Source organism: Schistocerca nitens, chromosome 2, assembly GCF_023898315.1.
Source record: "Schistocerca nitens isolate TAMUIC-IGC-003100 chromosome 2, iqSchNite1.1, whole genome shotgun sequence".
NCBI classification, from domain to species: domain Eukaryota; kingdom Metazoa; phylum Arthropoda; class Insecta; order Orthoptera; family Acrididae; genus Schistocerca; species Schistocerca nitens.
The window spans coordinates 397577100-397601835 of NC_064615.1; the positions used below are offsets into that span (position 1 = coordinate 397577100).

General features: G+C 41.3%; 1 protein-coding gene across 4 annotated transcripts in view; it reads right to left on the reverse strand.

Annotated features, from left to right (window-relative positions):
- The window catches only part of LOC126236246 (DNA polymerase delta catalytic subunit), a 184892-nt gene that overhangs the window by 87530 nt on the left and 72626 nt on the right, over positions 1–24736 (reverse strand). For all 4 annotated transcript variants that reach the window (XM_049945394.1, XM_049945391.1, XM_049945392.1 and 1 more), the window contains one exon: positions 15774–16036. In XM_049945394.1, coding sequence (XP_049801351.1) covers positions 15774–16036 — 263 coding nt within the window. The remainder of the gene's footprint in view (positions 1–15773; positions 16037–24736) is intronic.

Sequence of the window (24736 nt, forward strand, 5' to 3'; positions counted from 1 at the left end):
CGTAGTTGGTCAGAAGTCGATAAAATCAGATACGTCACCAATCTCATGAGAGGACGAGCAGCTAAGTGGGGTGCCGCTATGAAACGGCGGTGCCTTACGTTTGAACAGTTCGAACAAGCCTTCTTGGACAAATTCTGGTCGGAGCATGAGCAACAGAGTCTAAGGAGAGAAGTGTGCAACCCCGAGGCCTATGACCCTAAAAAAGAGACATTAAGACAATACTTTGAGAGGTACCTAGACAAGACACTGTACTGGTCCAAACCAGCCGACTTGCCAGCGATAATTGACACTTTAAAGACCACTTACCCTTTCCATACCGAGACAGATTAATAGGAGTACCGGAGAATGACGTTAAGACTTTCTTAAACTTCTTAGATCAAATGGACGTAGTTTACAGAGGCGATTCACGCCACTCAAATTTTACTCATATTAGTAACCAAAATCAGCACCCACCCCAAAGGAACCGTAGTGACGGTGGTTGGTGGAACCATCCGTCTGCGCCGCGACACAATACAATGCCTGCGCGCGAAACATACTCAAATGGAAACGTGTATGACAGTAGGAACAACCGCAGAAATTCGTGGTATAATAATAACAACAATAATTATCACCCATATCAAAATGGTAACTACAAGCAAAATGAAAATTACAGACAGTACAACAACAACAACAACAACAACAACAATAGGAGACGTGAGAATAACCGGTACAACCCGGGCTACTTTGACAGGAACATGACACATAACAGACACAATTACCACCAAAACAATAACAATCCCAACAATCACCGACAGAATATGTGGAACACACAAAATTCACGCATGACAAATCATAACCCTCCACGGAATCCGCCGTTCCCCAGTACAGTTATGCACTCCCCGCCACGAAGTAGCAATAACAATTGCGGCGCGCCATCAGCTGACGCGTGGGCGCCAACCGGCCAGAATGTAAACATAGTGGAACTGGTCAATGAACCCGGACAAACACAGCAGACGACTGAAAACAGTCGACGACCGAGCTAAGCGCTCGTGCTTCGGTCGTGAGGTGTTATAAGAGCGCAACGGCCGAGACGGTTTGTTTCCTCAGGTACGACGACAAAATGACAGCAGAACAGGAATTAACAAACCTATCAGGTTGATGACCTTGTTCTTTCGCGTTCACATCCCAAGTCTACAAAATTAAAACAACTGAACAGAAAATGGCAGCTATTATATTCAGGTCCTTTCAGAATAGCAAGCATGCCTCACCCATGTTGTTACTCCCTAGAATACCCGTTACCTCACAAGCCGAGGGGGCTGCATCCCCACAGACATTTGAAACCCTTTGTGCACGAAAACAACATAATATAATGATAACTAAGTTGAACATGAGCAAGTTGCTGTGAAAATGAGATCATAAATATTTGTATTGAATACACGAACATTAATTTATACAGCCTAAGAACACAAACATTAATTTATGGAAATTATATACTGCAGTTACACTTGTACACATAATTATGAAGAGAATGTAAACCCAGGTGAGTACACTTACTGAATGAGAAAAGATATTCATATAGGAATGAGGTCTACGTAGGTTACATTGGTTGTTAATTGTAAATTATAAGGTGAATCAACAACTAGTTAGTTATTTCAAGGCACTATAATGAGAGGAAATAATAGCTATTGAGATCAGTAATGATGTAGGTATGTAGCAGAATGAATGAGGACGTAAGAATGAATGATCAGTATGAATGAGTTAATATTTAGGTTATATAAGAAGGTAAGTTACTGTGAAGTAGTTGATGGAGACAAGAGATTATTTGAGGAAGATGATATTGGAGTTTTATGAGAATGGAAGTGCCAGATGGCCCCACGTATGTAATATATTAATGTTTGATGAGGAATATGTTTAATGTATAAGGATATATATATTATGATGAATATGTCAGTAAGGAATGAGTGAGAATGTTTTGGTAATATTGTGCTACATAGAGAAGTGAGTAAACAGTCTACATCTTTTAAGATTACATAAGAATTTCTGTTTGAAAGAAAACATTTGTGATGAGTTAGAACACGTGAGTACAAGACGTTAAATGTGAATCTATTTACAGTGCCCTTGAAAATGAACGAATGCAAGAAAAGCAGAGTGAAAATAATGATGATTATAGCTGTTGAAAGAAGTGTAATAAGAATGTGACTCGGAAACACATAAGCTTTAATTTATTTCAGAAATGTAACTTAGCAACCTTTCGTTAAGTTTTGTTAAGCCATTGTGCGGAAGAAAACATTTATAGTTCGTGATCAGACAGGAGAATGATATTTTAAGGAACTTAAGTTGAAATATAGTTTTTACACTGCCCTCATGTGAATACATTTGTATAAAATTTTTTTTACGAAAGTGGAATTTTGTGGCACGTTAGCCTTTATTATACTTACACACAACAGAAAACCCTGAGGAAGCAAAAGATAGGAGTGTTATTAAGGCTGTTTTTGTGACCCGTACAACACCTCCACTTAAGCGAACAGATGACAAAATTACATCTACATTGAAGACAACATTTGACTTTTCAGGTAATGCAAGGTAAGTGCAAAGGAGCAGTGACCACCCGTGCAACCAACGTCGAGCAACGGACACTGAGAAAGAGAGATTTTACTGTCATTTATAATAGGCTACTTTTCTTTATTTATGTTTTATAGAAAGAAATGATATATATACACAACATACATGATGTTTAACCTTCATTAAAGTAGTAGAAAGTTCATGGTTGAACTCTTGAGAGGGAATTTGACATGTTATTATATGATACACATTATGAGAGAGAATCTCTGCGAGATATATTTTCCATTTGTATAGACGGTATCCACAAGAAGTGGAGATATTGAGGAAGTACTGAGCAGATATGCGATTTACTCATGCAAGGATTTGTTAAGGTATAATACACTAACAAGGGAACCTCCCCATCGCATCCCCCTCAGATATAGATATAAGTTGGCACACTGGATAGGCCTTGAAAAACTGAACACAGATCAAGCGAGAAAACAGGAAGAAGTTATGTGGAACTATGAAAAAATAAGCAAAATATACAAACTGAGTAGTCCATGCGTAAGATAGGCAACATCAAGGCTAAAGTGAGATCAGAAGCGCCGTGGTCCCGTGGTTAACGTGAGCAGCTGCGGAACGAGAGATCCTCGGTTCAATTCTTACCTCCGTTGAAAATTTTAATTTCTTTATTTTCGCAAAGTTATGATCCGTCCGTTCGTTCATTAACGTCTCTGTTCACTGTAATAAGTTTAGTGTCTGTGTTATGCGACCACAACGGTAAACCGTGCGATTAGTAGACGAAAGGACGTGCCTCTCCAATGGGAACCGAAAAAATTTGATCGCAAGGTCGTAGGTCAACCGATTCCTCTACAGGAAAACACGTCTGATATATTCTATACGACACTGGTGACGGCATGTGCGTCACATGACAGGAATATGTTGTCGACCCACCTAACTTGTACACTTGGCGAATGGGTAAAAAGATTCTTCTACCTTACCCGATTTCGGTTTTCTTGTGGATGTGATAATCACTCCCAAAAAAGTGATGAAAACATAAGAGTTTGTCACATAAACTGAAAAAAATATTAAACTTTTCGCTGGATGGAAGACTTGAACCAAGGACCTCTCGCTCCGCAGCTGCTCACGCTAACCACGGGACCACAGCGCTCGTGAGCTAACAACAGCCTTGATGTTGCCTATCTTGCACATGGACTACTCAGTTTGTATATTTTGCTTATTTTTTCGTAGTTCCACACAACTTCTTCCTGTTTTCTCGATTGATCTGTGTTCAGTTTTTCAAGGCCTATCCACTGTGCCAACGTATAACTAAATCTGAGGGGGGTGCGATGGGGAGGTTCCCTTGGAAGTCGTATGAACAATCACAACACAAACAGAGAATCTGTCATGACGTTAACACTACACAGACTTGACGTAAGGACACTTACATTTACCCATGATTTGGTAAATTGTAAGCACCTCCTTTCACACACCCCTTGAAGGTGATGCAAACATTATAATGTATTGTGTTCTCTTTTTATGTAGTAGCTGTAGGATTTGGTAGTTTATAGGTAGTGAATAGTTTCTTCCAGTCTATCTTTCTTTCTTTCTCCATTATCCTACCACCTCCTGCAGCCGGGTATTGTTTGTTTGTGGAATGTAAGAATATATTTTGTGACAGTAAACTTTCAGGTATGAATAAAAAGACATGAATATTGATGGCATTACAAGCCTGGTCAACCACTAGCCAGCCAAGATATGGAATCAAAAGAAAGAAAAAAAATAATAAATGAAGGAAAGTCCTTGCGTTAAACATTAAGTCTTATATCCCTTGGCACGTCAAAGCCTTAATAAAGAAAATCAAATTGACCATAAACCCCAATAAAAGAAAGTAGCCAATGGGACTTAGTATAATTTTTAGTGTAAATATTTCACATGCATACTCTTGTAAATTTATATGTATTTGTATATGTGTTAAAACTTTGCATATTGTCAACATATTTTGAAATGTGGCCACGAAATGTAAGCTTTCATAATTAACTATGTAAACATGCTGGGACACAGTGAACTTCGTTAAAATGTAAATATGGCAAAAAGTGTTGCAAACTGTGTTAAACTGTGAACGTTATAAACGACGAATTTTGTGTTATTGTGAAACTTATGTTGCATAAACCAAATAACTGTTTGTAAACCGATATAAACTGCAATTTACTTCGACGATAATGAGGATTTTCACACTGCAAATGAACATTTGTTGGCAAGTGTAAACAACGTGGTGAAACACACCTACCTTTGCGAACATCGACGCCGTTGTTCCTGGCCGGCCTTCAGATGCTTTGGAGACAATAAACTCAGCACCTGTCGTAGGCGATGTGGAGGCTAAAAACTACATCGACCATATATGCCCCGGGAACAATAGTCATGAAAACGCACAAGGACCTGGAGTGTTGTGTCGTAACAGAAGACATGGACGTTGCTTCAGATCATGCACACGCTCAATCTTATGGTGTCACCGGACTTATTACGCCAATTATGCTGGAATAACAACTTGTAATGAACACTATGTGAAAGTGAATACTGTGCAAGATTGTCATAACACAGCGATTTTGAAACTGCCGCACGCGAAATTCAGTGATGCTATTGTGCATGCGCAAAGACTACGTGCTGCCAGAGATGCATTGGGAAACCAACACTGGAAGCGCACAACATTAATTGCGCTGGCGAGCAGCTTGTTCAAACAAACTGTATGTAAATATATATTAATTGTTTAAAAAGGATCAAAACTGTAATAATTGTATGTAGTATATAGATTTAGAAAGTAAGATAATCCCCTATGAATGCACGTGGCCTTTCCTAAGAAAATATGTCTAATTGACATTTAGGTGTATCTATTCTATTGTTTGCTAGCCTGCCACGCTAAATGTTTTAGCGTGACAGTTGAGGGGGCGATGTAGCGGGACTTTGAATTTCGCCGCGCTACACTTGTTCCCTCAGATAAAAAATATTTGTTTTTCTATTCGTTTCTTGTTTGTCTCTTGACAGCCAAAGCTTAAGGCAGACGTGATCTGACGAAGACGTTAAAAAAAAAACTTATTAGCTAGTCTTGATCTGATTTTAATGTGTAGACATATTGAGGAAGTTGTTAAGAAATTCGGAGGATGGAAGTAGCGAAGTAAATTAAATTGCATGCAGTATCAAGATGATTTTAATTGGTAAATTAGTGATTCCTGGACGATTGCAAGATTTCGGAGCAGACTTTTCACGCAGAATTGAAGGAGATTTTTGAAGACCTGGACGCCGCACGAAAGAAGACATGTTAACCTGATAAAGAATGAACTCAAAGCTACGGCATTTCCCCCTGTCAGTTACATTTTGTTGTTCTCTGTTCTTTTTCAAAAGTTTTAGTAGTGGAAATTGGTTTAACTTTTGCTCAAAAACGCCACAAGGACCACCCCAACAATAGCTTTTCCGAATAACGAAGTCCGGTAGCTTTTCTGTAATACAAAGTCCGATTTGCTTTTCATTTCTCCCCTTTTTCACGGTCATTTACGATTATAAAACCCCTTTTTTATTCACCATTTCTTCCCACATTTTTAACCTTTTCTTTTTCTTTTCTTCTCATTTTCTTTTTTTGTATTAACCACTACACTTCCTTTTTCACGTGCTTCGTCTGGTTTGAATTGATTGCTTATTGCATGGAGAGCTGCATCAAACCAGTCTCAGGACTGAAGACCACAACAACAACAACATTTTTCTTTGATCTGATAAGCGCCGTTTTCTTTGTTATAGCTGTTTACGTCACTCTAAGCTGAAAATTCATTACTGTACTGCATTGTTTGTCGCATTCTGATAGTGCGTGTTTACGGCCTGTCGCCGCTCGCAGCATGGCTTGCTTTTGTGCGTGCTACCGCCGCTTACAATAAAAAAAAAAATTGTTACTTACACTGCTGCTTCTATGATAATGATTAACAAGAACCAAATAATAAACTGCGTATGATAGAAGATGTTCTGAACGAGAGTTTAGCGAAAATTTTTCTCAGTTTGAAAATCTTTGCAGGCGCCTCTTTAGTACATTACATTCTGCACAGAAATTAGCCATCTTAGATTTAAAAATCTAGTCAATTGCTGTGCTTCATTTCTGACTGTATCACTATTAGGCATAAGAATAATACGAATATAAACACGACTTGATATGTATATTATTCCGCGTTTGCTGTTGTCTCACTATAGTTTCGTAGTTTATTAGGCAGACAGGATTTAAATGAGATAGCAGCAAACACGAAACAATACATGGCAAAATGTTTATATTCGTATTATGGTGAAGAGAATACTGCATGTGATTCACAATTCATAAAAGTTCCTATTAGCAACCATCTCTTCTCACAGGTAGGAAAAAATTCAGAACGTAGAGTTGGCCATATTGACAAACATCCCTAACAGTCTTGCCAGTCGGATTTTCGTAGTACATTGAAATGCTGCTACATTCGAAGATGAACAATACAGAATTTGTATTTACTTCGTTGGATAATGTATGAAAATGCAGTGGTCAAAACTCGGGGCAGAGAAAAAAGCTCGTCTTCCACCTTTTTTTAAATTTATTTACTGATGCAGAGGATTTGGTGCCAGTATTTATCTTTGTGCCTACAAAGCATGTCTGTGTAGCGCTAGATATATTCGACGGCAGAAGTTAGTTGTGGCGGCACGCACCAACATTTTTCAGAACTTCCGCTTGCTTTGCACTCGATTCTAAGCTGCAGGCAGTTTTTTGGATTACAAAAACCGGAAAAAAAGTGCGGCTTAGATTTGAGTAAATATGGTACCTGTCAGACAATCCACAGATGTGTTCAGTGAGTGCGTAATGAAGAACCATGGAGTTTACATGCCACTCTGTGCTTATTGTGTCATTGACTATTGTTAATTATAACAAGAACAGTTGAAAAAGTACTATTATATAGACTCTTGACTCAGCATTAGAAGAGGCAAGACGTATTTTCGGATTCATTTTAAGAAAGTCATGGTAGTCAAGCCAACTTTCTTTTAACTGTAACACATTTTGTTTCTAATGTTCGACGGTACAAGGTACTTACAGAAAGTTACATATGTACGTTGAAAGTTTTTTTTTGTTTTTCTTTTTTTTTGTTTTTGGTTTTAGGGCGCAAAACTGCTATGGTCATTAGCGCCCGGTCCGTGACTGAGGAAATAATAAAAACTGAAAATGGAAAACAGCAAAAATGGGAACGAAACTCAAAAAATTGGAGACACTAAAAGCAGAAACAAGGCTTAAAAGTCCACTACAGAGAGGGGTTGATAGTCCCCGATAAAACTTCAAATGACTGACGTCATTTCACTGTCACTAATAAACTGGAGAACGCGGTCGGCTGAGCGCGTGTCATCTGCTAAAATCGACGATAGATCAGGCGATAGCTGTAGACGGGAGCGTAACGGATTAAAATAGGGGCATTCAATTAAAAGGTGTCTTACCGTCCACAGCTGAGAGCAGTGGGGACAGAGTGGGGGAGGATCGCCGCTTAAAAGATGTCGATGGCTAAAAAGACAGTGCCCTATCCGGAGTCTAGCTAAAATTACCTCCTCCCGACGACGCGTTCGGGAGGAAGAGGTCCAAGCGCAAGGAAGGGCTTTCACTTCCCGCAATTTATTTCGGGGAAGTGTTGACCAATGCGCATGCCATAAATGAGCAACTTTGCGACATAAACCGCTCCGTAGAGCGGTGAAGGGAAGCGACTGAATAGCTGGCCGAGGAAGAGAAACTGCAGCCTTGGCTGCTATATCAGCCGCCTCATTCCCACAGATACCAGCGTGTCCCGGGAGCCAGAGGAACGCCACCGAGACGCCCCCCAGGTGGAGCAAGCGCAAACAGTCCTGAATCCGGTGGACCAGAGGGTGCACAGGGTAAAGAGCTTGGAGACTGAGGAGAGAGCTGAGAGAATCTGAGCAGATTACGTACTGTATCCGCTGATGGCGGCGGATGTAGTGGACAGCCTGGAGAACAGCGAAAAGCTCCGCAGTATAAACCGAACACTGGTCGGGAAGCCGAAAGTGATTTGGGGCGTCGCCAACAATATAGGCACTCCCTACACCCAACGATGTTTTCGAGCCGTCGGTGTAAATAAAGGTGGCGTCCGTCATTTGTGCACATAGAGCAGCAAATGCCCGACGATAAACAAGTGAAGGTGTACCATCCTTGGGAAATTGACATAGATCACGGAGCAGACAGATCCGGGGACGGAGCCAAGGCGGTGCTGTACCCCAAGTTGTCAAGAAGGTTTTAGGAAAGCGGAAGGAAAGAGAATGGAGCAGTTGACGGAAGCGGACTCCCGGGGGTAGTAGGGAGGAGGAGCGGCCTGCATACCCTACATCAAAGGAGGCGTCGAAAAAAGGGTCATGGGCTGGATTAGCAGGCATGGAAGACAGATGGCTAGCATAACGGCTCAGAAGGACCGCTCGCCGATTGGACAGCGGAGGTTCAGCAGTCTCAGCATAAAGGCTTTCCACAGGGCTAGTGTAAAAAGCTCCAGACGCTAAACGTAATCCACGGTGGTGGATAGAGTCGAGACGCCGAAGAATAGACGGCCGAGCAGAGGAGTAGACTATGCTTCCATAGTCCAATTTCGAGCGCACTAAGGCGCGATAGAGGCGGAGAAGGACCACTCGGTCCGCTCCCCAGGAGGTACCATTCAGGACACGGAGGGTGTTGAGCGTTCGCAGACAGCGAGCCGAAAGATAGGAAACGTGGGAGGACCAGCACAGTTTTCTGTCAAACATAAGACCCAAGAATTTAGTGACGTCTGAAAACGGAAGGTTGACAGGACCTAGATGTAAGGAGGGCGGAAGAAACTCCTTACGTCGCCAAAAATTAATACAAACAGTCTTACTGGGAGAAAAACGGAAGCCGGTTTCGAGGCTCCAAGAGTGGAGGCGATCGAGACATCCTTGAAGACGTCGTTCAAGAAGGCTGGTCCGTTGAGAGCTGTAGTAGATCGCAAAATCGTCCACAAAGAGGGAGCCCGAGACGTCAGGAAGGAGACAATCCATAATTGGATTTATAGCGATGGCAAACAGTACAACACTCAGCACGGAGCCCTGGGGTACCCCGTTTTCTTGAGAGAAAGTACGGGAGAGAGTAGTGTTCACCCGCACCCTAAACGTTCGCTCTGCCATAAATTCGCGAAGAAAAAGGGGCAGCCGGCCTCGAAAGCCCCAAGAGAACAGTGTGCGGAGGATGCCTGTCCTCCAACAGGTATCGTATGCTCTCTCCAGATCAAAAAATATTGCTACCGTTTGGCGTTTCCGGAGAAAATTGTTCATGATATAAGTGGAGAGAGCAACAAGATGGTCAACTGCAGAGCGATGCTTTCGGAATCCGCATTGGGCAGGTGTTAAAAGACTGCGTGATTCCAGCCACCAAGCTAAACGGTAATTCACCATACACTCCAAAATCTTACAGACACTACTCGTGAGAGAAATGGGGCGATAGCTAGAGGGGAGATGTTTGTCCTTTCCAGGTTTCGGAATGGGAACGACGATAGCTTCCCGCCATCGTCTGGGAAAAGTACTGTCGGTCCAAATTTGATTATAAAGGCGAAGGAGGTAACGCAGACTATGGGTTGATAAATGCAGCAACATTTGGACGTGGATACCATCCGATCCAGGGGCGGAGGAGTGAGAAGAAGAGAGGGCATGTTGGAGTTCCCGCATGGAGAAAACAGTATTGTAGCTTTCGCGATTTTGAGAGGAGAAAGCAAGAGGTCGCACTTCCGCTGCACGTTTCTTCGGGAGAAACGCTGGCGGGTAATTTGAAGAGCTCGAAATCTCAGCAAAGTGCTGACCCAATGAGTTAGAAATTGCGACGGGGTCCACTAAGGTATCATGCGCGACAGTAAGCCCAGAGACCGGGGAGAAACTAGGCGCGCCTGAGAACCGTCGAAGCCGACTCCAAACTTCCGAGGAGGGAGTGAAGGTGTTAAAGGAGCTAATAAAGAATTGCCAGCTTGCCTTCTTGCTATCGCGGATGACGCGACGGCATCGCGCACGGAGTTGCTTATAGCGGATACAGTTTGCCAAAGTAGGATGGTGACGGAAAATGCGAAGAGCACGTCGCCGCTCACGGATTGCGTCACGGCATGCCTCGTTCCACCAAGGAACTGGGGGGCGCCTGGGCAATTCGGAGGTGCGTGGTATTGAACGTTCCGCAGCTGTAAGAATAACGTCGGTAATATGTGTGACCTCATCGTCGACGCTGGGAGAGCGACGGTCATCGAATGTCGCTAGAGACGAAAAAAGTGTCCAATCGGCTTGGGCAAACTTCCAGCGTCGCGGGCGCATATATGGCAGTTGAGGCTGCAGCCTAAGGACACATGGAAAGTGGTCACTCGAGTGTGTATCATCAAGGGCGAACCACTCGAAGCGCCGAGCAAGCGGAACAGTACCGATCGCAAGGTCCAAATGAGATAAATTTGTCGTGGAGGCAGACAAAAACGTGGGGACCCCAGTGTTGAGGCAAACTAGATCCGCTTGGTGGAAGACGTCTAGCAATAGGGAGCCACGTGGACAAGGATGTGGAGATCCCCAAAGCGGGTGGTGGGCATTGAAGTCCCCAACCAGCAAATAGGGGGGTGGAAGCTGACCAAGAAGATGAAGGAGATCAGCTCGTGCCATTGGTGTGGATGATGGAATGTATACAGTACAAAGAGAGAACGTGTATCCAGAAAGGGAAAGACGGACGGCGACAGCTTGGAAGGAACTGTCTAAGGGGATTGGATGATAATGGAAAGTATCATGGAGAAGAATCATGAGTCCTCCATGGGCTGGAGTGCCTGCCACAGAGGGGAGGTCATATCGGACGGACTGAAAATGAGGGAGAACAAAGCGGTCATGGGGACGCAGCTTTGTTTCCTGAAGACAGAAGATGACCGGCGAGTAGGATCGTAAGAGGATCGACAATTCATCCCGATTGGCTCGAATGCCGCGGATATTCCAGTGGATAATGGACATAGGGTGAACAGAAAATGGAGGAATGTGACCAAGGGTGCTGTCAACTCAACGACTGCTCAGAGCTTGCGACCGACAGCATGGAATGGCATTCAGCCGAAGGCAGAAGATCCTGATCCATAGGTTGGTCAGGAGCAGCTCCTGCCACCAGCGATCGGCCGGTTGACCGGCCACCAGCAGTGCGCCTCGGCGACACAGAAGACGGCCGAGGGCGATTTCCGCCAGGTGGCGCTGTGGATGGGACACGCCTTGGCGGAGAAGGAGAGGAACTGGGTTTCTTTGTAGCCTTCTTGGAAGGATGAGGTTTAGAGGAAGGAGGAACCGATGGTGGTGAAGTTGCCGTACGTAAAAACTCTTCACGAGTATGCTCTTTCTTCGAAGACTTGGTGTCTGACTTTTGGGCTCGAGATTTAGCAGAACCCGACGAAGGGTGAGCCAAAGAGTGGGCAGGCGAAAGTGGTGAAGTTTAACGGGCGATCTTAGTGCTGGCCGATCGGACGACCGTGGCACTAAAGGTGAGGTCGCAAGTCTGCGTGGCCGCCTCCTTTGTTGGCCGAGGAGAAGCAAGGACAGTGCTGTATTTGCCTGTCTGAGGCACGGTGGGCTGTCGACTGGCGAATAATTTCCGAGCAGCAAAGGTCGACACCTTTTCCTTCACTCTTATTTCCTGGATGAGCTTTTCGTCCTTAAAAACTGGGCAATCTCTAGAGGAAGCAGCGTGGTCACCCATACAGTTGATGCAGCGAGGGGATGGAGGTGGACAAGCATCCTCATGGGCATCCCTGCCACACGTAACACATTTGGCCGGATTAGAACAGGACTGGCTGGTGTGATTGAATCGCTGGCACCGATAGCAACGCGTAGGGTTTGGGACGTAAGGACGAACGGAAATTATCTCATAGCCTGCTTTGATTTTCGATGGGAGTTGCACTTTGTCAAAAGTCAAAAAGACAGTGCGGGTTGGAATGATCTTCGTGTCAACCCTTTTCATAACCCTATGAACAGCCGTTACGCCCTGGTCTGACAGGTAGTGCTGAATTTCTTCGTCAGACAGTCCATCGAGGGAGCGTGTATAAACAACTCCACGCGAGGAATTTAAGGTACGGTGCGGTTCCACCCGGACAGGGAAAGTGTGTAGTAGTGAGGTACGCAGCAATTTTTGTGCCTGGAGGGCACTGTGTGTTTCTAACAACAGGGTGCCATTCCGTAATCTGGAACAAGACTTTACAGGACCTGCAATTGCGTCGACACCTTTCTGAATTATGAAAGGGTTGACTGTGGAGAAGTCGTGACCTTCGTCAGACCGAGAAACAACAAGGAACTGTGGCAACGATGGAAGAACTGACTGTGGTTGAGACTCAGTGAACTTACGTTTGTGAGTAGACATAGTGGAAGGTGAGGAAACCATTGCGGAAGAATCCCCCATGATTACCGGCGTCTCCGATGGCGCGCTCCTCCCTTGTGGGGGCCCTCCCTGAGGGCACTCCCGCCTTAGGTGATTGTTCACACCTCAGGTCACACCTCCCGACAAACGGACGGAGGGACCAATCGGCACTTTCGGAAGGTATCAGCTCGGGTAATCACCCCTCCCTGGGCCTGGCCGTTACCAGGGGGTACGTACGTGTCCTACCTGTCTACCCGGGGTGGGGAATTACGCGTTACCCCGTCACCGGCTACGCATGGAAGTGCGTGGGTCGGCCTTCAGACACGCACAGGGAGGAAGAAAGAGAAAGGGAAAGGAAAGAAGAGGTCTCAAACGCCGCAGCGGAGAAAAGGGTAGAGAGAAGAGGTAAGGAAAAGAGAAGGACAACGGGAGGATGAAGACTTACAAGTAAGGAAGGCGAAGAATGTGGTACATTTACAAGCGTCCGTCTCCGGACGTAGGCACAAACCATTCCCCCAGAGGGGGAGAAAAGGAAGGAAAGAGCCAGAGGTGAGGGGGGGGGGGCGAAGATGGGGGATGGGGAAGGATGCGGAAAGGGAAGGTATGCAGCCCGGAAAGGAAGGAAGGCCACATCAGCTCGGGGTCCCGTGCTCGCCACGCACGTATCCACAAAAGAGTTGTGGATCCCCTGGGGGGGGTACGTTGAAAGTGTGAATTATATTGTGCATGAAAGTCAAATTCATCGTTAACTGACAAAAATGAAAGTTTGTATGTCTACTCATTTTATAAGTAGAAAGAGGCTTAAAAGTTCCTGCACCAAACGCTATTCGATGGAGAAGAAGTGAAGAGATTTTCTAGCACCCAACTATCCCGTAAAGAGGAGGGGCTGCAAAATTCTGAGTAAGTCACCTCGTAAAGAAGTGGAATGTGGTTTGGAGAAGTAAATCAGTACAACCCACACCCCCACTCACTCACACTTTAAGTCATCAGAACATTAGAACTTAAGTATTATGAATGGTAGTACCAAACATAGTTATTGTGTGAGAGTAGCTTTAAGGATTTGTTTTCTGAGGAGAGGTGAAGGGAAACTTCTGTTTCAACGACGAAGTGCTCGATGATGTACGAAAACAGCAGGTTAAGAAGCACCTGATAAACAAGGAGAAGTACCAAATGTGAGAAATTATTGAGTGGGTTTAATTGGTAGGATACGACTGCTGAAGAATTTTTCAGGAAGAAAGAATTTGGTAATGTTATTGTATTAGGCTGTAAGTGATGTAAAGTCTATGTACTATACGTAATTGTCAACTTATAATATATGACATGCAGAATTGCCTGGAGCTGGATCCAGTGGGCTGGATTTTATTACAAATGGAGGTGTTGCTCTGCAGTTAATTTACTTGCCACAATTGAATGAAATAAAGATACCTCCATATGTAATGCACAACCCTCATGGTAGCAGGACCAACCGCGGCCAGCAAAGCACTTACATCAGGACCAACCTATTGATACAGCAAGTATGTCACCACAGCATTGAATGGCCCAGCAGAGGCAGCAGTGCTGTATTACTGTTGGCAAAGCATAAACGCAGAGCCACTGTGGCGTGATTGACCTTCATGTCTGAGCTGTTGCTCAGCTGCAGCTTAAATGACGAGAATTGATACTCCAGAAAAACAAGGATTGCCAAGCCCGTACAAATAGTACTTATTTCTAGACAGAAGTTTGCAGTCTGACGCCATTAGCTAGTCACCATCCCTGGACTCATGCCGCCGCTAGCTGCAGTTCTGTGTTCACGCTGAGTCTGATACTGCTAACTTAGTGCCCTCCAACCATCATCACTTCACCAACTGACTGACAGTATGACCGACCACAGACAAGCCACTCACTGACCACAGCACCTTTTCACTGATTGTGTATAGTTTGTGCTTTAGGGGCATAGGCTTCTCCTAGTTTGCTGAGCAATAAATGAATGTCTCAAAAATGATATTTTCATGATGAAGCATTGGATGACAACCAGACGTCCACTCACTGCTCTACTGTTATCATGCCCAGGGTGGTGAACTCCTAGCTTCCTGACCTCTGCCAACCTTGTTCCATCACCCACCATACAGGACAACCACCCCGGGGCTCTACAGTATACAGATTATCAATTGTTACAAAAATCGACTCTGTTAAATAGATATATGATATTCTGTCTTCCAACTATTGTCGATTCAAAAGAAATTTATGACTGGAAATCGCTTTTAGTGCAATGGTGATATATGGCAGTCAGGTATTTCAGGATCTTTCAACAAATTCAGTAATGGAGTATACCCACTGGAAAAAGGAGAGTAAGGGCCCTGGCCTACTAGGGAACAAAAATGAAAAGCAAGCACATTGTCACCTAAAGTAAACAGACTTTCATATCAGCTTAAAAACTGGTTATGTTTCTTGCACAGGCGCAATAAAGACATGGAGTGTACAGTAGAATATGAGTTTAAATACACAAGCAAGAATCTGATTAATGGCAAACTATTTAACTTGTTGATGCCTAAGCAGAGCTTTCTATTCCTGACACTGGATGTTGATAAGTTGGCACTCTTCCAATCATTGAGTTACTTGGGCAGCCAATGTGTTAACTAGCTGCTTTTTATGCCAACTAACAAACACTCTACATATTACAAACATCTAGAATATAAGGGCATGCAGTAAGTCAAGTACACTTACATGTTCATTACAACATGAATTTTTTTTTTTTTTTTTTTTTTTTTTTTTTTTTTTTTTTTTTTTTTTACTTACTGAATAGCCATTTGTCAAGGTTGTAGAATAATATGTCCTGTGAATTTCAAAATGATAGTCTATAACAACTGGAAAATTAACAAACCTGATGTCAAAATCTATGTTAGATTCATATGCTTGATACTGATGAGGACCAAGTGCTGGAAAAATCACTTCTTTCTCCAGGAGTCGTTTTGCTGGAGCAATTAGACGTGGAAGTGCCACAGTTATCTTGATAAAAGTTTGCAAGTCCTGACCATGATAACCAAAGAGCGTTTGGCGTTTAACAATTTCAACGGCAAGTACAGCTTGTTGCACCTCTTCTCGATTTGAACGCATGTCTGCCAAAACAGCCTTGTTTAGTGCCTCCTGGAACCGTGTAAAACATAATTTGAAGTCTCCAACAAATGTAATTATTATCAAATAAGAATATATAGTAATCACATCAAATAGATATTGTTTACAGATGTTGGATTGACAATAATTAAAGAGCCACTTTTCATATCTCAACTGCTGATTCATCAACACAGTATTATTACGCAGTGAAGAGCCAAAGAAACTGGTACACCTGCCTACTGTTGTGTAGGTCTCTTGTGAGCACACACAAGTGCTGCAACACAACACTGCATGGACTTCACTAATGTCTGAAGTAGTGCTGGAGGGAATTGACACCGTGAATTCTGCAGGACTGTCCATAAACCTTTAAGGGGCTCCGGAAAGGCTCAAATTCATGAAAAGTTCAATTTTTACTTTTTTGCGTTTTCTGAATCTGCAGACTATTACCTTTTCATAGATATATAATTTATTCAATTCCGAAGACTACAACTATTTTTAAATTTTTTTTGAAATGTGTTCTACATGGGCGTGACCCACTGTGGCGCTGTTAAACTGCTGTCAAATGGTGTTATTATTAACGTCTGTGTTCATCAGGTACATTTTAGTGATGTGAGATAAAGTATGTGTTGTGGCTAACCTGTGATGGTTCAATATATATCGCTGGTGTGATTGTCGATTGTTTCATGTTTATTTACTCTGTCGTTATCTCGAAAATATTCGTAATTAATTCTGTTTCTTGAGTCTCTGTTTTGTTGAAGTATAATAATGAGTAAAAGTAAAGTTATTAGAAATCCTCTGAAGGCTTTTAAGAAAAGGAGAAATGTTGGAAAGCCAAAGGTATGTGTTATTACTGTAAACAATAAAGACGATAACCAAGTGAGTGAACCTAACCTCTCAAGTACACCTGCCCATAGCAGTTAAAGTGGGAAAGAAAATACTTCACAGAAGAAGCTTGGTTCAATGAGTGAAAACTATGAATGTTTTATGGGCGAATCGGATGTGAATGAAATATTTGATATGTCGATTCTCAAAGGAATTTTTTCAAACTGTGTAAGATGTATTCATTGTAGTGAAGTTGGTCTGGAACTCTCCATAATAAAGCACGTAGGACTTGCTAGTGAAATACAACTGAACTGTGGTAAGTGTTCATACATGACCACCTTTTGGAACAGTGTTGCAGTAACTGCAACTGAAGAAAATGGTAGCAAAATCTACGAACACAACATTAGATTTGTTTATTCCTTGCGTTCAGTTGGTAAGGGTGCTACTGCAGGTGCAATTTTCTGTGGCATCATGAATCTTCCAAATCCCCCAACCAAGTTTATGACCTATAATAAATTAATAGGGTCTAAAGTAGAAGATGTCTGTATAGAATCTATGAAGAACGCTGTGGAAGAGGCAGTAATGGAAAATAATGGTAACAGAGATTTGACTGCAGCGTTCGATGGTACCTGGCATAAACGGGGACACACATCTCTTCATGGTGTAGTATCTGCCACCAGTATGTATACAGGGAAAGTTTTAGATGTAGCAGTAATATCAAAGTATTGTAGATGTCCACAAAAATATAAAGGTACACATGAAAATAATTGCAAAGCTAACTATAGTGGCAGTAGTGGAGGAATGGAAGTGGCAGGTGTTGCCAGTATATTCCAGCGTTCTGAGGTGTGTGATAAAGTGCGATATGTTAATTACCTTGGTGACGGTGATTCTAAAAGTTTCATACATGTTCAAGGACTGAAGCCCTATGGTGATGATGTTGTAGTGCAGAAATTTGAGTGTATTGGACACGTACAGAAGCGAATGGGAACAAGACTTCGGCGACTGAAAGCTTCGTACAAAAAACAAAAACTCAGTGATGGTAAAGGGTTGGATGGGAATGGAAGGTTAACTGACAGTGTAATTGACAAAATACAGAACTATTATGGAATGGCTATTAGGCAAAATACACAAAGTGTCGACGAAATGAAGAAGGCTGTTTGGGCTCTTGTTTTTCATACTTCTTCAACCGATGAAAATCCCCAACATAGCTTGTGTCCCAAAGAAGAAGACAGTTGGTGTAAATATAACAAAGGATTGGTAACTGGTGAAGTGTACACTCATAAGCATAGTCTGCCTCAAGCAATAATGAAGGTGATAAAACCTATTTTCAGAGACTTAGCAGCACCTGAACTGTTGAAAAAGTGTATTCACGGAAAAACTCAAAACCCCAATGAAAGTGTAAATAGTGTTATATGGTCGAGAATCCCCAAGACTGTATTTGTTGGAATAGAAACACTTCACTTTGGTGTGTATGATGCTGTTGCGACTTTCAATGATGGCAACATTGTAAGGTGCAAGGTATTTAGAAATATGGGAATGAAGATAGGTTCTAACATGGTACGAGCGATGCTTGCTTTAGACAAGGAACGCCTTCGGGCTGCAGACAGGGCTGTAAAGAGTCTAGAAATACAAGCAAGAGTAAACAGGAGGAGGAACAAGAGGAAGCTGGAGGAGGAGTTTGCAGAGGATGAAGATAATCCATCCTATGGACCTGGAATGCACTAAAAAGTTAATCCAATCTTTGTCGCTCAATTCCCAAAACTTTTCTTTTCTCATACTAATTACATGTTTTCTAAGGATCTTCCAAACATATTTGTTTCAAACTTTCAGTAAATGTTACACAGTACCTTCTGCATAATTTAACACAGCCTTTTTCCAAAAAACTGTATATTTTTGAATATATAAATAAAAAATTGCAAAAAAATGTTGTGAATTTTCATTACAATTGAAAAAAAAATCATCTTTAATAACTGAACTAAAATTTTGTAAAATCCCTGTGTTAAGTTGTAGCCCATATTCCAATAAATAACCTGTAAAAAATTCAACTTCCTACCTCAAATACTTTGTGAGGAAAGATGTAATTTATAAGTGTTATTTTAACATTGCAAGTATAGGGCGTTCCGGAGCCCCTTAAGAGTACGAAGGGGTGGAGATCTCTTCTGAACAGCACCTTGCAAGGCATCCGAGATATGCTCAATAAGTTCATGTCTGGGGAGTTTTATGACCAGCAGAAGTGTTTAAGCTCAGAAGAGTGTTCCTGGAGCCACTCTGTAGCAATTCTGGATGTGTGGAGTGTCACATTGTCCTGCTGGAATTTTCAAAGTCCATCGGAAGGGACAATGGACATGAATGGATGCAGGTGATCAGACAGGATGCTCATGTACATGTCACCCATCAGAGTTGTATCTAGACGTATCAGGAGTCCCATATCACTCCAACTGCACATGCCCCACATCATTACAAAGCCTCCACCAGCTTGAACAGTCCCCTACTGGGTCCACGGAGTCATGAGGTTGTCTCCATATACACACACATCCATCCGCTCGATACAATTTGAAACGAGATTTATCGAACCAGGCAACACGTTTCTAGTTGTCAACAGTCCAGTGTCGGAGTCAGTGTTGAAGGGCCCAGGGTAGGCGTAAAGCTTTGTGTCACACAGTCATCAAGGGTAACGAAAGGGCCTTCGGCTCTGAAAGCCCACATTGATGATGTTTCATTGAGTGATTTGCATGCTTTTTGATGACCCAGCATTGAAATCTGCAGCAATTTGCAGAATGGTTGCACTTCTGTCAAACTGAACAATTCTCTTCAATTGTCATTGGTCATGTTCTTGCAGGATCTTTTTCTGGCTGCAGCGAAGTTGGAGATTTGCTGTTTTACTCAATTCCTGATATTTGCGATACACTCATGAAATGGTCGTATGGAAAAATCCTCGCTTCACCGCTACGTCGGAGATACTGTGTCCATCACTCGTGCACCAACTATAACACCATGTTCAAACTCACTTCAATCTTGATAATCTGCCATTGTAGCAGCAGTCACCGATCTAACAAGTGTGCCAGACAATTGTTGTCTGATATAGGCATTGCCGACCACAGCTTTGTATTCTGCCTGTTTACATATCTCTGTCTTTGAATACGCACGCCTTTATCAGTTTCTTTGGCACTTCAGTGTAATACGTTAGTGGAGTACAGTCCATTAAATGCAATATATGATTTGGACAATCTCTAATGTAATGTAACTGCAAAACTGATTGGTTTGAATGAGCAGACTATTTAACAAAGCAACTGCATTAGCAATACATTAATACAAAGAGGCAAATGATTAACCATGGTACAACAAAGATTGGGAACTCAGTTCACCCACATAGAATATATCAGCATTACATTTGTGGATTCATGAGAAACAGAAATCAATTAAACAGGTTTCTTTGTTTGTTGTTGGACTAATATGGTATGTAGAAATGCAAATAGTAAGTAAAATTAGTATGAATGCATTTCTAACAAGAAAAAATTTCTCAAAGCATACCTTACTGACAATACACTATAGCATCATTTATCAAAATGTATCATATCCATATGACACGACATCTCAAGTGGAAGGAGACACACCAATTTGTGTAATTTACTAAGTTTAAATGAACTTAATCACAATATAATGTAAATTACATAATAATGTAATACTGTTACATAATTTTGCAATTAAGACCACTAAAATTTATAAAATATCCTTTCTATCTTCAACAGGTATGGGTAAGGCTGGGTTAGGGGGATGGGGAGTAGAAGGGGTGGGGGTGGAGGCAGTTGAGTGAAACTGATGGCCGCGAGTGTGGAAGTGTGTGATTCTAACTTGAGAAATAGTTATAGTTATGCTGTTAAAAAGGGAGTTTGTAAGAATTGTAACACTGAAATTACAACGCTAAAAGAACGAACTGCGAGCTTACAATTCATAGTCAGTTCCTTAAGAAGCGATATTGACTCACTCAAGAAAGACAACCAGGATCTACGATCGAAGCCAACACTAAGTGAAGTGATGCAAGACAAAAGTAATATATCATCCGAGTGGGTAAAAGTGTCGCACAGAAATAGTGTTCCAACTACAAAAAGAACAACAAAGTCTCCTAAAACTGTCACATTTTCAGAAAAAAACAAATATCATGTTTGGCAAACAAGTGACTGTGATAACGACTCTCCAAATGATCGTGAACTTGAAAAAGTCAGTGAACTGAAAATGAATAGCATTTTTTCAAATAATGTCAACAACAAACACAGATCATCACGGAAAAAGAGTAATGTACTATTACTGACAGACAGTCATGGCAGAAATCTTTCCAGCATGCTCCGTGAGAAAAATCGCGACATAGCAGTTACTAGTGTAGTGAAACCGGGAGCGGGATGTAAAAATGTTGTAGACATTAACTCTCAGACGAAATTAATGCAAGATAATGACTTTATCGTCTGTATAATGGGTTCAAACGATGTGGCAAAAAATGAAGCAGAGGTTTGCGTGAAAATGCTGCAGAATTTTTTACAAGCTAATAAATGCAGAAACACAGTAGTTGCCACACTTCCTCATAGGCGTGATCTGATTTATAGTTCGTGTGTAAACAAAGAAATTCGGAAAACAAACATTAAAATAAGGAAACTGTGTTCTCAATACGCTAAGTGTGATGTACTGGACATAGGCAAGCTGCATCGAAATCTGCACACAAAGCATGGAATACATTTGAACTATGAAGGGAAAAGGTTTGTTTGTGATTGTGTTAGTGAAATAATTAAAGACAGACTTGTAAGGGATAGAACAATCTATCAGCTTCCTGAACATCCTTCCAACAACAGCGAGGAAAACAAAATAAACAAGAAAGAAGAACGAAAATACAACACTGCTGACGTTCCTAATTTAAACTAGAGGTATGTGATGCTGTAAATATGATTCCCAATTACCAAATCGTGAATACGCTCGAACTAAAAATTTATGACCATAATGTGCAATCCCTGCGTAATAAGATCGATGAAATTAACGTACTATTAACACATGAACTTAGTGATATCTCAGTGTTATGCATTTCTGAGCACTGGCTTAACCCAGAATTAATCCAGAATACGAAAATAAACAAATTTGTCTTGGCTGCTTACTACTGCAGGAAAAACAGCAAGCAGGGTGGGGCAGCAATCTACACAAATGATAATGTAGATTTTATTACACTACCTGACTTAACTAGGGCAAATGTCGAAAAGGATTATGAAATTGCAGCTATAAAAATTACTCAGTTCAACCTGGTTATTGCTACAGTTTACTGATCACCATCCGGGAATTTTGAACTTTTCTTAAACAAAATGGAGTCATTGCTAAATAAAGTAAATAAAATGGATTGTGAATTGATAATCTGTGGTGACTTCAATATTGACTTCCTCACGAATAGTGGAAATAGGGAGACCATTTTGAACCTTGCAATGTCCTACAACTTAAAAGCTGAAGTAAAAGCTGCTACCCGAGTATCAGAAACTTGCCAAACAGCTCTTGACCAGTTTCTAGTCAAGAAGAGTTTACACAACACCTCACTAAAAATTTTCAATGCAGGTTTTAGTGATCATCTTGCTCAAATATTAAGCATAAAAGTACAAGGCAGTATTATTAACAACATTTCTTTCAGAATAGCATATCGAAGTTATAATCAGCATAATGTAAACTACTTCAACAACTTATTACAGAAAGAAAAATGGCTAGGAGTGTACAAAATGAACGATATAAATGAAAAATTCAACAGTTTCATTGATACATTAACCCATTTCTTTGAACTTGCATTCCCACTGAAAACATTAACCATACGGGGGAACTCTAGAACAAACAGCTGGATCACAAAGGGAATAAGTGTTTCATGCCAGAAGAAAAGACTACTTCATGAAATATGTAACTCGAAAAATTCCTCACCTGTAGTACGCGCATACTATAAAAAATACTCCAAAATATTAAGAAAAGTAATAAATGCAGCAAAAATAATGCATAATGATGAAATCATTTATAATTCAACTAATAAATCAAAGGCTATGTGGAATGTTATAAAAAAAGAATGTGGAGAATACAGACAACCTTGCAAAAATATAACACTATCACATAAAAATAAGAAAGTAACAAACCCCTTAGAAGTAGCCAACACATTTAACGACTTTTTCACAGGTGTTGCTGATAATATGTTACAATCAAACTTTAAGAGCACCCAGGCAAATGAGTATAAAATAAGTGCATGTAGAGGATCAATGTACATCAGTTCTGTTTCAGAAGATGAAGTAGCTAAAGCAATAAAAGGACTAAAAAATTCCAAATTGGCACGTATTGATGGTGTACCAGCAACAATGTTAAAGAAGAGTGCATCAAACCTATTTAAAGTACTCACACACTTATGCGACTGCCCACTTCAGGCAGGCACTTTCCCCGATGTGTTGAAAACATCAGAAGTTATTCCTGTATATAAAAAAGGGGATAAAGACAATGTAAATAACTACAGACTCAGCACAATTTCCTCCTGCATCTCTAAAGTACTGGAAAAAGTTATGTATGAGAAACTTATGAAATTTATAAATAAAAACAGCATCCTATGTAATGAACAAAATGGATTCAGAAACAAGAGGTCAACGACAACTGCTGTCTATGAGTGCATCAATTCCATCCTAAACCTGATGGACAAAAAACAGGAAACAATAGGAGTCTTTATTGACTTGTCAAAAGCTTTTGAGATGGTGGACCATAAAATTCTGCTATCAAAGCTAGAAAGATATGGTATTCGAGGTCTGTCCAACAAGTGGATCAGTTCCTTCCTGACTAATCGTATGCAGGCAGCCTGTATCAAGCACACAAATATTGAACTAAAAACTGTATCTAATCACTTATCTGACTATAAACAAATTAAATGTGGTGTACCCCAAGGATCAGTATTGGGACCCCCTCTGTTTCTTCTGTACATAAATGATCTAAGCTTAAATCTTGATGCACACAAAACAATCATATTTGCAGATGACACCACGATTCTACTAAAAGGAGACAACAATGAACAGTTACAGCAGACAGTAAACACGGTCACGAAACAACTTAGCAGCTGGGCACAAAGTAATCAGCTTGTAATAAACAGTAAGAAAACCATTGCTCTAAAATTCCACAATGTTTCTAACAAGGACATGTTTATCCCATCAGTCTCTATCAATGACGAACCAGTTGGTAACAATACTGAAACCAAATTTTTAGGACTTTGGCTGCAGAGTAACATCAGATGGAATAAGCATATTGAATATCTCAATGCAGAACTGAGCAAAACATGTTACCTTCTTTGTTCATTAAAATCATGCTGTAGTGAGAAAACAGTATTGAATGCATATCATGCGTACTTTCATTCTCGTCTTAGATATGGGGTCACCTTCTGGGGAAACTCTAAAACAGCTAATAGCACTTTTAAACTACAAAAAAGGGCCATTAGAATCTTGTTTGGGTGCAAGCCTAGAGACTCTTGTAAACCCCTGTTTAAGAAATCTGGTATTCCTCCATTACCATGTGTATACATTATGGAAACCCTTTTGTTCTTTAAATTAAATGTAATAGGCAAGGACCGGAGACTGCAAAAAACCTGTGATATACATGAGCACTTTACCAGACAAAACAGAAACTTACATATGACTCAAATCAGCACAGCACTGTGCCAAAAAGGTACTTTTCACATGGGAGTTAAGCTTTATAACAAACTTCCTGAAAACATAAAAGCTATCACTGAGGTCAATACATTTGGAAAATCTCTTAAGACATATTTACAGCATCACTGCTTTTACTCCATTGAACAATATTTAAATTTATGAAATGTGTTATATAAATAATTACGTGTAAAGTGTATTATTGTAACCTTAAATATGTATGCCTTGTAAT